Source organism: Rhododendron vialii, chromosome 7a (genome assembly GCF_030253575.1).
Source record: "Rhododendron vialii isolate Sample 1 chromosome 7a, ASM3025357v1".
Taxonomy (NCBI): Eukaryota; Viridiplantae; Streptophyta; class Magnoliopsida; order Ericales; family Ericaceae; genus Rhododendron; species Rhododendron vialii.
In genome coordinates this window covers 36,102,819-36,119,679 of record NC_080563.1, presented here as the reverse complement: position 1 = coordinate 36,119,679, position 16,861 = coordinate 36,102,819, and the positions used below count along the sequence as shown (strand labels likewise).

The 16,861-nt window shown below is 37.5% G+C and overlaps 2 protein-coding genes across 2 annotated transcripts; both read left to right on the top strand.

The window, feature by feature from the left end:
• The first annotated feature begins 1,255 nt into the window (after nucleotides 1–1,255).
• Nucleotides 1,256–5,752, top strand: LOC131333264 (probable serine/threonine-protein kinase PIX13). The gene is made up of 5 exons (XM_058367708.1): nucleotides 1,256–1,453; nucleotides 1,656–1,993; nucleotides 3,970–4,105; nucleotides 4,460–4,596; nucleotides 5,162–5,752. The coding sequence occupies exons 1-5, from the start codon at nucleotides 1,387–1,389 to the stop codon at nucleotides 5,606–5,608; spliced, it is 1,125 nt and encodes a 374-aa protein (XP_058223691.1). The 5' UTR covers nucleotides 1,256–1,386; the 3' UTR covers nucleotides 5,609–5,752.
• Nucleotides 5,753–9,114: 3,362 nt separating this feature from the next.
• Nucleotides 9,115–10,291, top strand: LOC131333265 (histone H3.3-like). The gene is made up of 4 exons (XM_058367709.1): nucleotides 9,115–9,200; nucleotides 9,471–9,556; nucleotides 9,649–9,739; nucleotides 9,988–10,291. The coding sequence occupies exons 1-4, from the start codon at nucleotides 9,132–9,134 to the stop codon at nucleotides 10,156–10,158; spliced, it is 417 nt and encodes a 138-aa protein (XP_058223692.1). The 5' UTR covers nucleotides 9,115–9,131; the 3' UTR covers nucleotides 10,159–10,291.
• The last annotated feature ends 6,570 nt before the right edge of the window (nucleotides 10,292–16,861 follow it).

The window sequence follows — 16,861 nt, the reverse complement described above, 5'->3', positions numbered from 1 at the left end:
CTCACTTTTGATGAAAAGAAAATTCATTTTATCAGCATTCATTATCGAAAGAGAATGGAGGAATGCAAATCAATAGGAGTCTTTTTTTTTTAGTAATTATCTCACATCATGTGCTCAGTGGCACAACACAACATTATCTTCAGCCCTTTTGCTAGTTTTTCCTCTTCTGGTCCAAATCGTTCGTGATCATAGGAAGTTCATAGGAAGTAGCCCACTCCAGACACTGTATACTTTCATGCATTTGACTGAAGTTAAAATCTCCGCAACTAACACTTAGCGGCGGATTTATGAAGGGATGAGTGGGGGCATATGTACCCATTGCTGTAAAATTCCGGATTTTATTTTATTTTATTTTATTTTAAATTTTGACTTTTAACTTTTTAAGAAAATATTGTTCCTATCTTTTTGTCCTCTTTCCAGTTTCCAAGACTCACCCCACCGATAGAGTCGGGCTAAGATCTTATTTTTCTGATTATTTTATCCTGAATGGTCATAATTAATTTCTAGCTCGGACTCTCGTTGAAGAGCCCTAAGAGAACCATAGTTCCAAATGAAGAGAAAGTTTCTATCTTGCCGTTTCAACACCCAAAATGACGTTGTATAGGAGTCGGACAATGGACTCGAACAGGCCCAGTCAGACGGAGGATCCAAGTCCCCACCGTTTCAAACTTTTGTTTGTGACTACAATAGTTTTTGTAGACATGTTATTAACTCTTATGTGGGTTGATGAATATGTTGGTTTTTGCTAGTATTTTTAGCGAAGAAAGTTTGTATAAATTGTCGTATCATTTTGTTACAATTTTTTTTTTAAAGGTGATGTTTCTGTAGTGCCCCCAGAGCTCTTCGTTCCTGGCTATGCCAATGCTAACAGTGTCTAGTTTCACCGAGAGGAAAAAACAGAGAAATGCACTAACAAAGAAAAGAAAAAGTCGTGTGTAAGAAAACAGAATGGTTGGTAGGTAACGTGTGGACCCAGTCCGCATCAGTATACACAACTATTTCCTACATTATATCTCTTGCGCAGGGAGAAAATCTACTTCGCGGAGCACTCAATGACCTTCCACGAGTGTTTTGGAAGGTCAAGATATTAATAAAAAAAAATTTGAGAAAGAATTAATTGTGATCGGTCATAATTAAAAACGAATTTCGACTATTGATTGCGTGAATAAATGACTGAAATTGTGCCGCTCCTGAACAGAGCCTCCGTGAAAAAGACTAAATCTTGCGTAGGTGTTAAGAGTTTTCTTCCTCTGGACTGTTTCCCTGCTGTGGCTCCTCTGTTTCGCTGAATTAACAAGAAGAGACAGAAAACCCTTTTCAACGCCTGCATCAAAATAGTAATCTTCTTCCTTCTTTCTTTCTTTCTTACTTTCTAGAGAGAGAGAGATGGGAAACTGTTTGGCATCTCCGGTGGAGAATCATAGCCCAATCGCCACCCAACCATCAACCTCAGGTATCACCATTATTAAACCCAATACATATACGTTTTATTATATAATTTAAAAATTAGATGAACTGGAATGTTTCGTCAGGTTTTCATTTTGAATACTTTCCCAGAAATCCAAATCTCTTCTCCAATCAATTCATTCCTTTAGTCATGTTTCCGATGAATGACCAATATCCATTGACTTCATCATCGTCTTGGTTTCTGTTAGTTGACGGCAAAGAAAAGGCAATAAAGCAGAGCAAAAGCAGTGACAACAGACACGGAGCTGAAAACAGAGGTTCAGCGGCGGCAGGAGGAGGAGGTACGGTGGTGCCGCCGAGCGGGAGAATTATAACTCCGAACTTGAAAAATTTTACTTACGCGGAACTGCAGAGTGCAACAAGGAACTTCAGGCCGGAGGCGGTGGTCGGAGAGGGAGGATTCGGGACGGTATTCAAGGGTTGGGTGGATAGGGAGACCTTGGCGCCGTCGAAGCCCGGCGTCGGAATGCCGGTCGCCATCAAGATATCTAAACTTGATAGTTGGCAAGGACTCCAAGAGTGGAAGGTAATTTAGTATGTGTTTTGATTAAATTAGATGATTTTTTTTTTTAATTCAGTTGGTATTCTTTAGTGTTTAGTGACTATTTTTTATTTTTAAGAAATTTTTTTTGTCAAATCTTTAGCTGATTTTGCCATTTTTGATTTCTAGTCACTCTTGGGAATCTTGAACAAATTTTCAGGATTTGTTGAGCTTGAACAACTCAACCATCTGATTGTACGCTTATACCATTGTTTAATTTAAGAATAAAATAAAGAACGGTGCTACTGGTACAGACAAAAAATCTGTACCAGTAGGTACAAACCTCTTTTTGGGCCCATTTTGTATCTCAAAAAAATAATCAGAGTCGCTCATTTTGTTTAAAATACTTTGCTTATGGTCCCTGCAAAAAATGAGCTTAATCCGGTATCGGAAAGAGTATTTATGAAACATCCAAACTTTGCTCCATTGAATTTTAGAGCAAAGTTTGGATGTTTCGTAAGTACTCTTACCGATACTGGATCAAGCTTATTTTTTATAGAGACTATAAGCAAAGTATTTTAAACAAAATGAACGACTCCAATCATTTTTTTGAGACCCAAAATGGGTCCAAAGAGGGGTTTGTACCCACTGGTACAGATTTTTTGTTGTACCAGTTTCTATAAAATAAATTACTCGAACTCAGCTTATAATCAACTTGACTAAGACTAATGCTCAAGTGATCGTACCAGTTTGGCTAATTATAAAAATTTAAATTATTTAAGAATTCGTTTAAGTTTTAAAAATTAAATTTGAACAGGCCACTTATTGACTCGATCAAGCTTGTTTATCTACCACGGAAATGACTCCTCCAATACACACCCCCACATACGAATTTTGCGGATGATTTTTATGAGTTTTTGTGGCTTACTTTATGAATTTTTGTAGTTCATCTTACGAAAGTGTGTACGGTACACATTTATGAATTTTGTGGCTTACTTTTATGAATCGTTGTGGACTTGTGGTTCAATGTATGAGATTTTATGATTGTTTATATATGAATTATTGTGGTGGTGTATATGTATTTGTGTGGTATTGGAAATGAATTATTTTGGTATTGTATACAAATTTTTGGTCCAAAAGGACGGTGCATAAGTCAAAAATGGTGGCCCAAAAATATCTGATTATGTGTTATTGTTTATGAGTTTTGGTGGTGGTGTTTATAAATTTTTGTGGTTCAATACACGAATTTTTTTGGTAATCAATTATGAGATTTTGCGGTGATATATGAAATTTTGTAGCTCAAAATATGAATTGCATATCTTGCTTCAGTTTTTACGGTGTTTATTATAGCCGTTCTCATCTACTACTATTAGCGTTTGTTAATGGTTGATTATGACAAAATATTTTAAATTTTATACAAATCATTAAACAGATGAGTATATTTATACATGTTTCTGTTGAAAATTTCTCCTAATTAGCAGAGAAAAAACAAAAGATTTTTAAAATTTTTGGTATCCTCGTTTCCATCTGCCACGAGAAAATCTGAACAAGTAATGGTTGCTTCAATTGTAGAGATTCTGCTAATTAGAATAATGGGAAAAACCATGGTGTCCCCCACCCAAAGGGGACACAGTTATGTCTCCCAAAAATTTAATGTTATGTCTTCGTGTGGTTACGTTATGCCATTTTAAAAAAGTGTTATGTCTTCGAGCAATTATGTTGTGTCATTTTTAAAAAAGTTTATGATCTAATATCATAATAATAATAAAATATTATGCCATTTTCAAAAATGATCCACACAAATGGCATAACATGTTATGTCATTTTGTCATTTGGAAAAGTGGTATGCCTTCAACTCGTTTAATGTTATGCTTTCAAGTGGTTATATTAAAGGGGGATACGGTATATCCCCACATAAGAAGGGAATACCCTAGCATTAGCCTTGTTTATAATTATCTTTTTTTTGATATGATAATTTATTTACTATTATCTTTAATGGATCATAGAATTGTGGGGTGCAGGCGGAGGTGGACTTGTTGGGGAAATTTAGCCATCCAAATCTAGTTCAACTCTTGGGTTATTGTCGGGAAGAGAAATATTTCATCCTAATCTACGAATATATGGAGGGAGGAAGCTTAGAAACCCACCTCTTCAGAAGTAAGTACATGTCCAAAATCATACATCACCACATGCGTTGTATTTTCAAAGAGGTTTGCTTATTCACGGAGCAGCCGTGATTAAGTCGTTTGTAGAGCTGCATGATCTCAGCCGTCCGTTTCGGTATTGGACGGTCCGAATTTTAAAAAAATTATTCGTCGGAAAAATTTAACTCTTCGCACGAATAGTTTTTTTAAAATCCGGACCGTCCAATACACTTTGAATGCACACGATCTGGCTCCGTAAACGTTTATTCACGAAAAGATCTGTAATAAAGTTTTTCTCATTTTCAAAAGCCTAAATCATGTTCAACAAATAAGAAAAATTAAATTACTTACTGCGCCCGTTCGCCAGAGGGTGGAGATCCTATTCCATGGGATACGAGGCTCAATATAGCGATCGGGACGGCTCAAGGCCTCACTTTCTTGCACACATCTGAGGATCAAGTGATCTTCCGTGATTTCAAGGCATCGAATATATTGCTCGACAAGGTAAACTCTAACTCTTTCTTTGTGCACGCGGACTAGTAGTAATATTTTTCACTCTCCCATAGGATTTTCAGTTGCGTAATGAGACTCTAAAATTGCAATGGAACATACGATCGGAATTGGATTCTTGGCCTCGTTTCTACAGCCATTTGCATGGGCTTTAACTTGGCACCGGATCTTGCGTCTCCAGAGATGTAAGCTAGAGTTCTAATGGAAACCCAGTTGCATACTTCCATTCGATGGGTTGATGAATTTTTAAGGACCGAAAGAATCCTATAGCTGTGTTACTAAGACTGCCTCATTCCTGTGGAGTGGTCCCATTTCTGGAGCCATTTACAGGAATCTAATATTGGAACGATGTTCTCTGTCTCCACACATATCGTGCCTGGTTCTAGTGCACTCTTCGTAGCGTGATTGTTCCTCAAGATTTGTGGATTTCGATATCCCCATGCCATATCATGGTCCTAGCTAGCTAGGGTTGTATACTTACATTAGAACATGGGTAAAGGAATTTGTGAGGACAGATATATGATTCCAACCTCTTACACCCCATCTGTGAATTTTGCAGGATTTCAATGCAAAGCTTTCGGATTTTGGGGTGGCAAGGTTGGGTCCTGCTGACAACAAATCACACGTCTCAACGCGCATTATCGGTTCATACGGTTACGCAGATCCCGAGTACATTGCCACAGGTCATTTGTATGTGAAGAGCGATGTATACGGTTTTGGAGTGATGTTGCTCGAACTATTAACGGGCCTAAGGGTGGTTGACGTAAGACGACCCAATGGAGCTCTTAACTTGATAGAGTGGGCAAAGCCTTCCCTAGCTGAGAAAAGAAAGCTGAAGAAAATCATGGACCCAAGGCTGGAGAATCAGTACCCTCCAAGAGCTGCATTCCAAGCAGCTAAGCTTGTATTAAAATGCCTGAAATTACAACAAAAGCACCGCCCGTCCATGGAAGAAGTCTTGGTGACACTACAACAGATTAACTCCATCATGGTGAATCCCAACTGATCCCAAGGAGTCTGAAGCAGGCAAAAAAATATCCCGTGGCCCATTGCCGCCACCAAAAACCTACTCCCTTCGTCCGTGTTTGTTAGTCTGTTTTGGAGATTCCAATTTTTTGTTTTTTGGAGACATCATGATGGCTTTTAATAATTTTTTTATCTTTCCAGTTTTACCCTTCAAATACTTAAAGTCATTTGTTTTTTAATTTGCCGCCACTCTCGATCCCTTGCAAAATTGAGCATTCCAATTTTTAAATGATACTCCCTCCGTTCCAAAATGAGGGGCCTTTTTGGGAAAGCGTGTCATTTTCAATTGCTTATATCTTTCAATGTGAGTGTTAAAAAATATGCAATATGGATCTTGTTTGATAGATTTTAATTAGTTCTATTAAACAAAGTTTTCAAAATAACATAAAACTTCATAAATCGGAAGATATAAGCATTTTAAAATGACACGGAATCCCAAAAAGGTCAGTCATTTTGGAACGGAGGGAGTAAATGACAAACATCATGATTGCTTTTGATTTTTTAAAAATCAGTATTTGAAGACAAGGGTAAATGATAAAAGTGACACAATTTGTTCGTTGACATTCAAATATGGACAAACATTTAGGGACGAAAAAAAGTATGTTTGCGGACTAACAAAGACGGACAGAGGGAGTAGATAATTCTCATAAGTATAGTCAGAATCGTTATCCACTTTGACTTGTAACTAGGATGGAAGTGGTGGGGGGTCCTCCCACAGCTGTCATGCCCCAAATTTTATATATTTTGAAAAAATGCGGTTAACTACGACTAAGTTTTTAAAAAAAATGATATTCATCAATAAGAAAAGATTTCCCGTCTTTCCATTATATATGCATCAAATCGTAAGTCTAACAACCATCAAAAGAATAGGAAAAAAATGCGAACCACTTCCAAATCCTTTGAAATTGATAATCAGCCACCAAGGCATCACAACTAAACATACAAAAAAGAAGAAAAAAATACAAGTTTTTCTTTCCTTTTTCCGAAAAGATATCTCAACATACTGCACCTCAAACTCTCACCCACACTGATCTGCCTTGCACATTTTCAGTCGTTAAACTGCATTTAAAACTCACACACACACACACACACACACTAAACTGCACTTAAGTGACTGAAAAAAGGGACTCTTGCTTGGGTATGTAATTAAAAACCACATTTATATATTTCCTAGTAACACCATACAGTGGAATCATGTACAGGGTATCACATTTCTCCGTTTTTCTCATACGATTGTACATCCTCCAAAGATCATAGCCTTACGATAAATGATGATGATGATGATGATAAAGTTAGAAGGTTGGGAACCAAAGGGAAATGTATTACTATTTCTTTAGCCATATATTCTCCAACCACATTTGAAAATATAGTTGCTTTAGAAGAACAAACATAGCCCTCCAACAACTCAACTGAAAGAACAACCTAGACTACCACTACGCGCGCTTATACGCCTCCCTTCGGCTTCACCGCCGTCGGTTCTACCCACTATGCCACCGTCACCCACAGCAGCTTCTTCGTCTAGATCGCCGACAGCAACAACAACCAGAGTCCGTGGAATTTAACTATATGCATATTCACATTATGTGCAGACATAGACACAAACATAACCCCTCCCTCTCACCAAAAGGATTCAATTTTCCAGCATGCAATTGGAACAAACCAAATGCCATCAAGAACAAAAGCAGGCTTGACAAATCGGCTTTCTCATGTAAATAAGGGCTCTTAGTCTTATCGAATTCAAGAGGGATATCGTTTTACTCCAAATCTGTGGTACGGTGTACATGTTGATTCCGATTTATTCAATGCCCAAAAAAGTTGTACAACGTACTCCCTATACACCTATGGAGCACGGGTACCGGTACGCGGTACGGGTACGGTACGGATACGGGTACGGGAAACGGCAAAACCCCAAAAAAGTAGGGTACGGGTACGGCGGGGGAACGGCGAATAGATATATAATTTTTTTCTATTTTTTTATTGCTTTAAATGAAATATAAACCCATTTTACCAACAAAAAGTAACATAGATAAAAGTTCGAAGTTCATACATCAAGTTCAGCGTGCCTAGATCAAAGCTAGACGAGTTCCTTGTTCCTTACATACCAACAGTACTTACAAACATTGACTCAGTGTAAACGTGTATGTGTATATAAAAGAGAGAGAACTTACGTCTTCTGTTCCGGTTTGGAGCCCTAGACCGTTGCCTCTCTCAGTGACTCAGTAAACGTGTATGTGTATATAAAAGACAAAAAAATTACACAATAAGCCCATATTTTAAATTATTTACAAAAAAATCCCTGAAATTTTGAAAAAAAAATCATTTTTGGCTAAAACGTACCCATTGCCGTACCCATGCCGTACCCTTGCCGTACCCATGCCGTACCCAAAATTATCAAAAGTACCCGATCAAATTTTGCCGTACCCGATACGTTTTTGCCGTACCGGTGCCGTACCCGTACCCGTACCCGGTACGGGTACGGTGACATTTCTGAAGTACCCGTGCTTCATAACTATACACTGATATACATACATAAATTCATTTGCAAGTAGTCTGATTAATTTGTGGATCCCTTCATTTGGTCTATAATATGGACCAATTAAAAGCGAGTGTTTTGGACTCGTAATCCACATTTTGCTTTGGAAAGCACATCATAACCGTTAAAACACCTTGACAAAGCACATCAGAACAATCATTGACAGTACAATTTTTTTGATCCGCATTGACGGTACAATTTAGTGCCCTACAATTCACTCAGGTCACAGAAAAATGAAATGTAAATGCATGCTTATGGACAAATAGAAAGCGAGAGTCTTGGTGTCACGATCCGCAAGTTACCCCAAAAAGCACATCCAAGCCGTTAAATAAAGCTATATTAAAATAAAATAAAAAACACACATAAAAAATAATGGTCAGCCCTGTGATTGACATTGACTCCAATACATTTGAAAATATATGAGAGATTAAAATTATTTAAGTTGACACCAAAATACATTACCTTGAAACACACAATTATGGACCAATAAAAAGCGAGAGTTTTGGTGTCACGATCCACAAGTTACCTTAGAAAAACACATCCAAGCCATTAAACAAAGCTAAAGAAAACACATCAAAAATAATGGTCAGCCCTACGATCGACATTGACTCAATTACTTTGGAAAAAAAAGTAGCGATGGATATTATTTTAGTTGAAACCAAAACACATTACCTAGAAACGCACAATTATGGAACAATAGAAAGCAAGAATTTTAGTGTCACGATCCTCTAATTACTCAGTAGAACACATCCAAACCGTCAAATTAAAACCAAGAAAACACAAAGTAAATAATTACTGGCCGTACGATTCAACCACCACGTTAACTGAAAAAAAACCCCGCCCCCTAACCGCCTCATCAAGGAACCTATAAATAGAGTCACCAACGTCCCACTAATCTCACCACCTTCTTCATAATCAATCTTCCTTCCTTCTGTTTGTTTCTCGGGAAAAAAGGAAGCAAAATTTTCAGATGGCTCGTACGAAGCAAACTGCTCGCAAGTCCGGAGGAATGGTGCCTCGGAAGCATCTGGGGGCCAAGGTTCTAGTTCTACTCTCTTGTTTATCGCTTTTTACGCGGTTCTAGTTCTTCAACTCATGGTTTTCGATAGAAGTCGTTACTTATCGTTTAAGTCGTTACGTAGCAAGATTCTGTATTTACCTCGATTGATACTCTAATATTGGCCGATGTATGGCTATTATCATCGTTGCTGTTTCGTTTCTCGATTTTCAATATTCTGCTTCTACTCTTCAACTAGGGAATTTGTCCTATCCGTTTTTGTTTCCTGAATTTTTTTAATTTTTGTTGAAGGTTGCTAAATGTGTTCGCAAATCTGTCCCGGCTATTGGGGGAGTGAAGAAGCCCCACCGGTTCAAGCCCGGAACTGTTGCTCTACGGTTCGTCTTGCTAATTTCTCTTCCGACGGTTTTACTGAATTCAAATGACATATTTGTTTCCGTAATGCTGAGTTTGTGATTTGGTGGTACAGCGAAATTCGCAAGTACCAGAAGAGTACCGATCTCCTGATCAGGAAACTGCCATTCCAGAGGCTTATTCGGGAGATTGCTCAAGACTTTAAGGCAGGTCTGATTTTTTATCTCTCTAATAACTAAATTTTGTTATGGTCTATTTGGTGTTATGCGTGTTAGTGTTACATCGATAATTCGTAATATGAATCTGAGAATCCGAACACGAGACTTATATTTTCTCATTTTCTGTCCTTCCTAACCACATGATCTACCCAAACACAGCAAACAAAACTTGAGAAAGCTATCAAACCGAACAGGTCATTATTGAGTTTTAGGTACTTATTGAATGTTGGGCGCAGGCTGATCTGAGGTTCCAGAGCCACGCAGTGTTGGCATTGCAGGAGGCAGCGGAGGCATACCTTGTTGGGCTGTTTGAAGATACTAATCTCTGTGCGATTCACGCCAAGCGCGTCACCATCATGTCCAAAGATATTCAGCTTGCAAGGAGGATCAGGGGTGAGAGGGCTTAGTTTTTCTTAAATGGTGGGGGGCTGCTGTGTGAAGCAAATCTAGTAGCATATAGTAGTAGGTGATTGCAAAACCAAAAAAAAAAAACAGAAGCTAGTAGTACTTCTTGATTATGGTAGCCTATGGAAGATTTAGGGGCTGCATAATGTTAGTGCTTGTCGTATGCTCTGTATAGATCCTTCTCTTTTGGTCTATAAAAAGGACAGGCCTCTGAATGTAAAACTCAGACTTGGGAAAATAATACTGTTATTCTCCTATGTGTCTTTTGATCCTCTCCCATCTTTGTGATTGTACTCTTTTAGTGATTGCATTTGTTTAATAAAGTTGTGATGCTATGAAGTGTGGATTGATCAAAGTACTCTATTACTCTGGTGCGAAATACTTTCAGTTTTGTTTTTGTGTGCAGGTGTGTTTGGTAGTTTAATTCTTCCTTCCAAGTTTTTTTTTTAATGTGTTTTATGGTGAATCACAAAGCAAGCTGCAGCTAGCCATGAAAAAGATGGTTGAAATCGTAGTGTACATCAATTAATGAATAAATACACATTAGGGGAATTAAGTACCAGACAAAAACAACCTCTCTCTTTTTACCATGCGCGCAAGGAAGCAAATCTGCTACTAAAAGATTTCTAAATTCCTTTTTGTTTGTTTGGCCTATAAAAAGCAATGCTTTTACTTAGGACCGCTAAACGAACCAAATAGTTCGAGCTCGGCTCGGCTTTTAACTTGTTCAAACTCATTTAAAAAAAATATAAACCAAGCTCAATCACGTTTTTTTAAATATGAGGGTACATTTGTTTCAATTTGAGATAAACTTTCAAGTGAGTGCTTTTCTTATATGCCTATTATAGCTTTTATAACCCACAAAAGAACAAAGAAACATGGTAGTTTTTAAATATTCTTCTCAATAAGCTATCTCACGTAAGTATTTATCCCGTTCACTTTTTAGGGTTATGTTTTCATCCTTTTAAATTGTGGATTACCTATCTTACCGTTTTAATAAAATAAGGGCAAATTTTCGTAGTCGTCCATCTAGTTTTATGGTTGTCTCAATTTCGTCCGTCTAGTTTCAATTGCTACCAAATAAACCCTATACTTTATTTTACGTTCCAAATTGGTAAAATCGTTAACAACGTTAATGAACTAACAGAAAAATATGATTAAAAAATTAGGTGCTCCAATTTTCAATCCGATTAAACCGGTGCGAAGATCTTATTTTTTTTATCATTTTATCCTAGATGGTCGTAATGAATTTTTGGCTTTAAGGCCTTTCAACGAGTACCCGAAGACTCCTTATTTAGTTTTAGGGTTCTCTTAGGGTGCTCATTGAAAAGTCTTAAAGCCAAAAATCCATTATGACCATTTAAGATAAAATAATCAAAAAAATAAGATCTTCTCACCGGTTTAATCGGATTGAAAATTGGAACACTTATTTTTTTACACCGTTTATATATTAAAAAATATAGTTAAAAAATTAAATGTTCCAATTTTTAATCTGTTTGAACTGTTGAGAAAATCCTATTTTTCTGATCTTTTTATCTTTAATGGTCATAATGGATTTTTGGCTCTAAGGCCTTTCAATAAGCATCCTAAGAGAGCCCTGAAACTAAATAAAGAGTCTTTGGGTGCTCGTTGAAAGGCTTTGGAGCCAAAAATTATTGCGACCATCTAGGATAAAATGATCCAAAAAAAAAAAAGATCTTCGCATCAGTTCAACCAGATTGAAAATTGGAGTACTTAATTTTTTAATCATATTTTTCCGTTAGTTTCATTAATGGTGTTAACGATTTTACCAATTTGAAATGTAAAAGAAACTGCAGGGTTTATTTGGTAGCAATTGAAACTAGAGGGACGAAATTGAGAAAACCGTAAAACTAGAGAGACGACTATGAAAATTTGCCCATAAAATATTCATATGTGTGTGTATTGCACTCTATATTGTCTTCCTTAATTAGTGGGATTCAACAATTTCCTAATTTAGTGAAATTCAATCACAATAATTATTAGAGATAATTACAAAAGAGGATTTCAAAATTTTAAAAATTCAGAATAACCAAATTTCACCAATTTTATTTCCTTGTTTACCATTTATGATTGGTATATCTCTACATCGATCAGGTAGAATCGCGGGGGCGGTAGAGGCACAATTATGAACCAATAGAAAGCAAGAATTTTAGTGTCGTAATCCTCTAATTACTTAATAGAACACATCCAAACCGTCAAATTAAAACCAAGAAAACACAAAATAAATAATTGCAGGCCGCACGATTGTTTACCACATTAAAGGAAACCCCGCCCCTAACCGCCTCATAAGAAACCTATAAATAGAGTCACCAACGTCCCACTAATCTCACCACCTTCTTCATAATCACTCTTCCTTCCTTCCTTCCGTTTGTTTCTCGGGAAAAAAAGAAGCAATTTTCTCGCTCTTTCTTTCTCGAGTTCCTTCTAATCTTCCAACACAACACCCCTAGGTATCAAATTTCACAATTTGCTAAACCTTTTTTTGCATTAGAGCTCAAATTTTCCCTTTGTTTAGACCTCGTTCCGCTATGGTTCTTATTACTTAAATACTTATTTTCTGTTTTACGAAACAGATCACTCTCTCACAATATATGACTTTGGTTAAAAAAATAAATAGTTGTTTTACAGTTAGCGGAACGGGGCCTTAGGTTGACTTATAAGGCTGGCTAAGTTTTATGACATGAATTCTGTTTGGTGGTTTGTTTGTTTAATGGAAAAAGCAGAATTTTCAGATGGCTCGTACAAAGCAAATTGCTCGCAACTTGAACGGAGGAAAGGGGCTAAGGAAGCATTTGGCGATCAAGGTTCTAATTCTGCTCTCTTGTTTATCCAACTATCGTTTTCAACATGGTTCTAGTTCTAGTTCTTCTCGTGTCAATGGTAACCGTCGCCGAATAATAGTATCGAGAGTATCAGAAATGGACTGTTACGGTTATGTAAAAGCCGACCGACAACAAGGCGATTTTCCATCTCACCGATTTATCTGTCTAAAACCTTTGCTTCTTGTACTTGCCAATTCCAAAATTCATTCTCTTCATTTGGGTTTCCAAAATGTGCCATGTTTCTTCTTTTTCATTTTCGGTTGAAGGTGCGCAAAACTGTGCCGGCTTTCGGAGGAGTGAAGAAGCCCCACCGATACAGAGCTGGAACTGTTGCTCTTCGGCAAGTGATGGAATTTCTGAGCAAATGAATTTGCTTTATCTATATATTCATTCAACTTAGATTTGTTTCCTAATGCTGAATTTGTGATTTTGGTGGTCTGATGTGCAGCGAAATCCGAAAGTACCAGAAGACTACCGATCTCCTGATTAGGAAGCTTCCATTCCAGAGGCTTGTTCGTGAGATTTCCCAAGTCTTCAAGGCATGAGATGATTTCATTTTATATTTCGTTATGGTTTCATTGTTTGCAAATTGTGGAAACCATCTCCAGTTCTAACGTGTTAGTTTATGAAGATCGTTGTCGATCTTATATCCTACTGGAATACAATCAAGTGAATCAACGGATGATCGAATTTGTTTTGTGACCAAATTATCTAATAACTAACTGAAAATATTTTGAGAACTACGTGGGTTCTGTTGTTGTTGTGACGTGTTTCCGTTACTACCGGTTTGGTAAACAAGGTGATTAAAGATGCGGAAGAATTGCAGGTCTGCCATGTAGATTGAGTTTTTTCTCATACTATTAATGTTTGGAGGAGTAAAGAAAAGAATGTGAGATTGCGATACGTTTGAGCTTTCTTTCTTACTGTTTTTCTCTTGTTCCTTGCTGTTTTGATATCGCTATTACAATGGACAGAGACAGTTTTGTTCCTTGCCAAATCCCACCTTGTTTCGATAAGAATACGAACCATTGAAAACATTAGAGTTCAATTTCTCTCCTTTATAACCATTTTCGCCGCATAGAGAGAAACCACGCATTTAGACAGTTTTCTTTCTTTTCCCTTCCTACCCACCAAATTGCTCGAACAGAATAGGTTGTTACTGAATTGGTGTTTTGGGTGCATGTTTGTAGGCTGATCTGAGGTTCCAGAGCCATGCGGTGTTGGCATTGCAGGAGGCAGCGGAGGCATACCTTGTTGGGCTGTTTGAAGATACTAATCTCTGTGCGATTCATGCCAAGCGCGTCACCATCATGTCCAAAGATATTCAGCTTGCAAGGAGGATCAGGGGTGAGGCTGAGAAGGTTTAGTTAGTTTTTCTGAAATGGTTGGGGTCTCTGTGAGGCAAATCTAGTGAAGTAGTAGTACAATACTAAAGTAGATTAAGGGTTTGTTTAGTTGCTTTGTTAGCAGTAGTGGTGGTGGTGGTGGTGGATGGTTGTTATTAGTAAGTAAAAATGTGGTGTTATGAAGTATGGATTGATGCAAAAGTACTCTATTACCATGGTGATGTTCAATCTTGTGCGTCTATTTTGGTTTTGGACGGTCCAGATTTTAATATAACTTCTTCAGAGAAAAGTTAATTACAATCAATTATTACCGATCATAATTGGTTTTCAATCTGGATCATCCAAAAATACTTTGGATGGTTGCAATTGAGCTCCGTAACTTTTTCTTTACGGAAGAGCGGTAAAGAAGATTTTCTCTTCTCTATAATGTCATATGTAGTTGGGAGTGAACTTCATTTATACTCAAGTAGTTTAGGTTATATGCGGATGCATCCCCTAACGTTCAATTTGTTGCACTTAACTACCCTTTGATTTGTGGACTTTTGCGCATAGTCATGTCTTTCATCCATATTAACAGAGTTTTGACTTAAGGACAACAGGTCCTACCATGCCCTTAATATGCGTTTCATTCCGATCCAAAAATTAGATCCAAGCCATTCATATTCTAGAGTTTGACAAGTAATACATCCAAATCAAAATTCATTTTATGAAGCAATTCATAATCGAATACTATAATATATTATGAAGGCAAATATAAATATAAATTTTCACTTTCATTTTAACAGTGTTCTAAAAATCTGAATTAATCGGCGATTAATCGCTTGGGAGGTCTATCCGGCTGAATTTGACTAATTGCCATGCACCTATTAATCGTCGATTATTAATTACTATGCGCCGATTACCAGGCCTCGAAGGTAGCCGACCGCCCGACTAGCACCTAGCGATTTTTAGAACATTGCATTTTCACAAGAATAATGTTCTCTAATCACTCAGTTATCGATGCCTGATCAACATAATTTTTTTTATAGAGAGACTCTACTATTTGATTAATATATTATAAACTAATCAAATTAAAACTTTCATATAGGAGTATTAGTTAGATTCAAGGAAGTAGTACGAGGAAGAAGATGAGAACATTTATGTTAAATTTTTTTAACATTAGAAAAAAAAAAACTTGATTTTATGACAGCATGGGCAGCTTTGAATAGCTCCCTCCCCTTACTGATCTTCTCCCTCCTTTGTGAGCAATGTGAGGGTTGTCTATCTCTTTTGTGAGATTCTAATATTTCTCTTTTCCTTTTCTCCGATCTCCACCGCTCGAATTCTCACCTCTCCACCCCTTTACCTCTTTCACCGTTAGGGCCCTCTCCTCACCGCCGCACCTCCGCCCTTTATCCATTGCTTCCCGAGTTGTGATCCTAGATTTTTTTCGTAACAGAAAGGACATCTGGGTCGTCAAAAAATCAAGTTGGAGAAGACACATTATAAACTACTTTGGACCATACTATTGCTCCGGATGTTAGGAGATTGGATTAGTTGATGATATTATGATAAAAGCTATATACAAATACTTGATTATTTTGGCCTCTGAGTTTTGTATTGAGTCTTCTGGACCTATAAAAAGCTGAGTGTTTTAGGCTCATGATCCGTAATTGTCCTCTGAAAGCACCATCCAAACCGATAAACCAAGCTTCAGAAAGCACATCGAAAACAATTATTGACCGTACGATTTACTCGGATCACTTTATAAATTAGGAGTGATCTATGGTAATTTAATTAAGATAATAAAGAAGAGAGAAATACAAATGCATGCTTATGGACCAATAGAAAGTAAGAGTTTTGGTGTCACGATCTGCAAGTTACCTCAAATAGCAAATTCGAGCTGTTGAATAAAGCTACAGAAAATTAAACACATCAAGAATAATGGTCAACCCTACGATCGACATTGACTCCACCACTTTTGAAAAAATATGAGCGATTAATGTTATTTTAGTTGAAACCAAAATACATTACCTAGAAACGCACAATTATGGACCAATAGAAAGCAAGAATTTTAGTGTCACAATCCTCTAATAACTTAATGGAACACATCCAAACCGTCAAATTAAAGAGAGATGATACACCCACCGAACCCTCACCCACCGCGCCGCCCACCGCACACTCGCCGGACCCATTCCGGCTATCGGACGGTCGATCCGAACCGTCCAAAAATTCTAAAAAAAAAACCGAGTGGGTCTACGCGAGAATTAACGGCATCCGACATGTGTAAGTGCTCGATCTGAACTTCCAAAAATCAGATGATCCGAGCCATTAAAAAATGGAAGTTCAGATCGAGCACTTACACATGTCGGATGCCGTTAATTCTCGCGCGAACCCACTCGGTTTTTTTTTTTAGAATTTTTGGACGGTTCGGATCGACCGTCCGGTGGCCGGAGTGGGCCCGGCGAGTGTGCGGTGGGCAGCGCGGTGGGTGTGGTTCGGTGGGTGTATCATTTCTGCAAATTAAAACCAAGGAA

Bases quoted from the DNA above. Each gene is read 5' to 3' on its own strand.
- LOC131333264 (XM_058367708.1), top strand. From the start codon at position 1,387: ATGGGAAACTGTTTGGCATCTCCGGTGGAGAATCATAGCCCAATCGCC. The intron at 4,106-4,459 runs GTAAGTACATGT...CCCGTTCGCCAG, and splicing joins AGAAACCCACCTCTTCAGAA to AGGGTGGAGATCCTATTCCA. The intron at 4,597-5,161 runs GTAAACTCTAAC...TGAATTTTGCAG, and splicing joins CGAATATATTGCTCGACAAG to GATTTCAATGCAAAGCTTTC.
- LOC131333265 (XM_058367709.1), top strand. From the start codon at position 9,132: ATGGCTCGTACGAAGCAAACTGCTCGCAAGTCCGGAGGAATGGTGCCT. The intron at 9,201-9,470 runs GTTCTAGTTCTA...TTTTTGTTGAAG, and splicing joins GGAAGCATCTGGGGGCCAAG to GTTGCTAAATGTGTTCGCAA. The intron at 9,557-9,648 runs GTTCGTCTTGCT...TTGGTGGTACAG, and splicing joins CCCGGAACTGTTGCTCTACG to CGAAATTCGCAAGTACCAGA.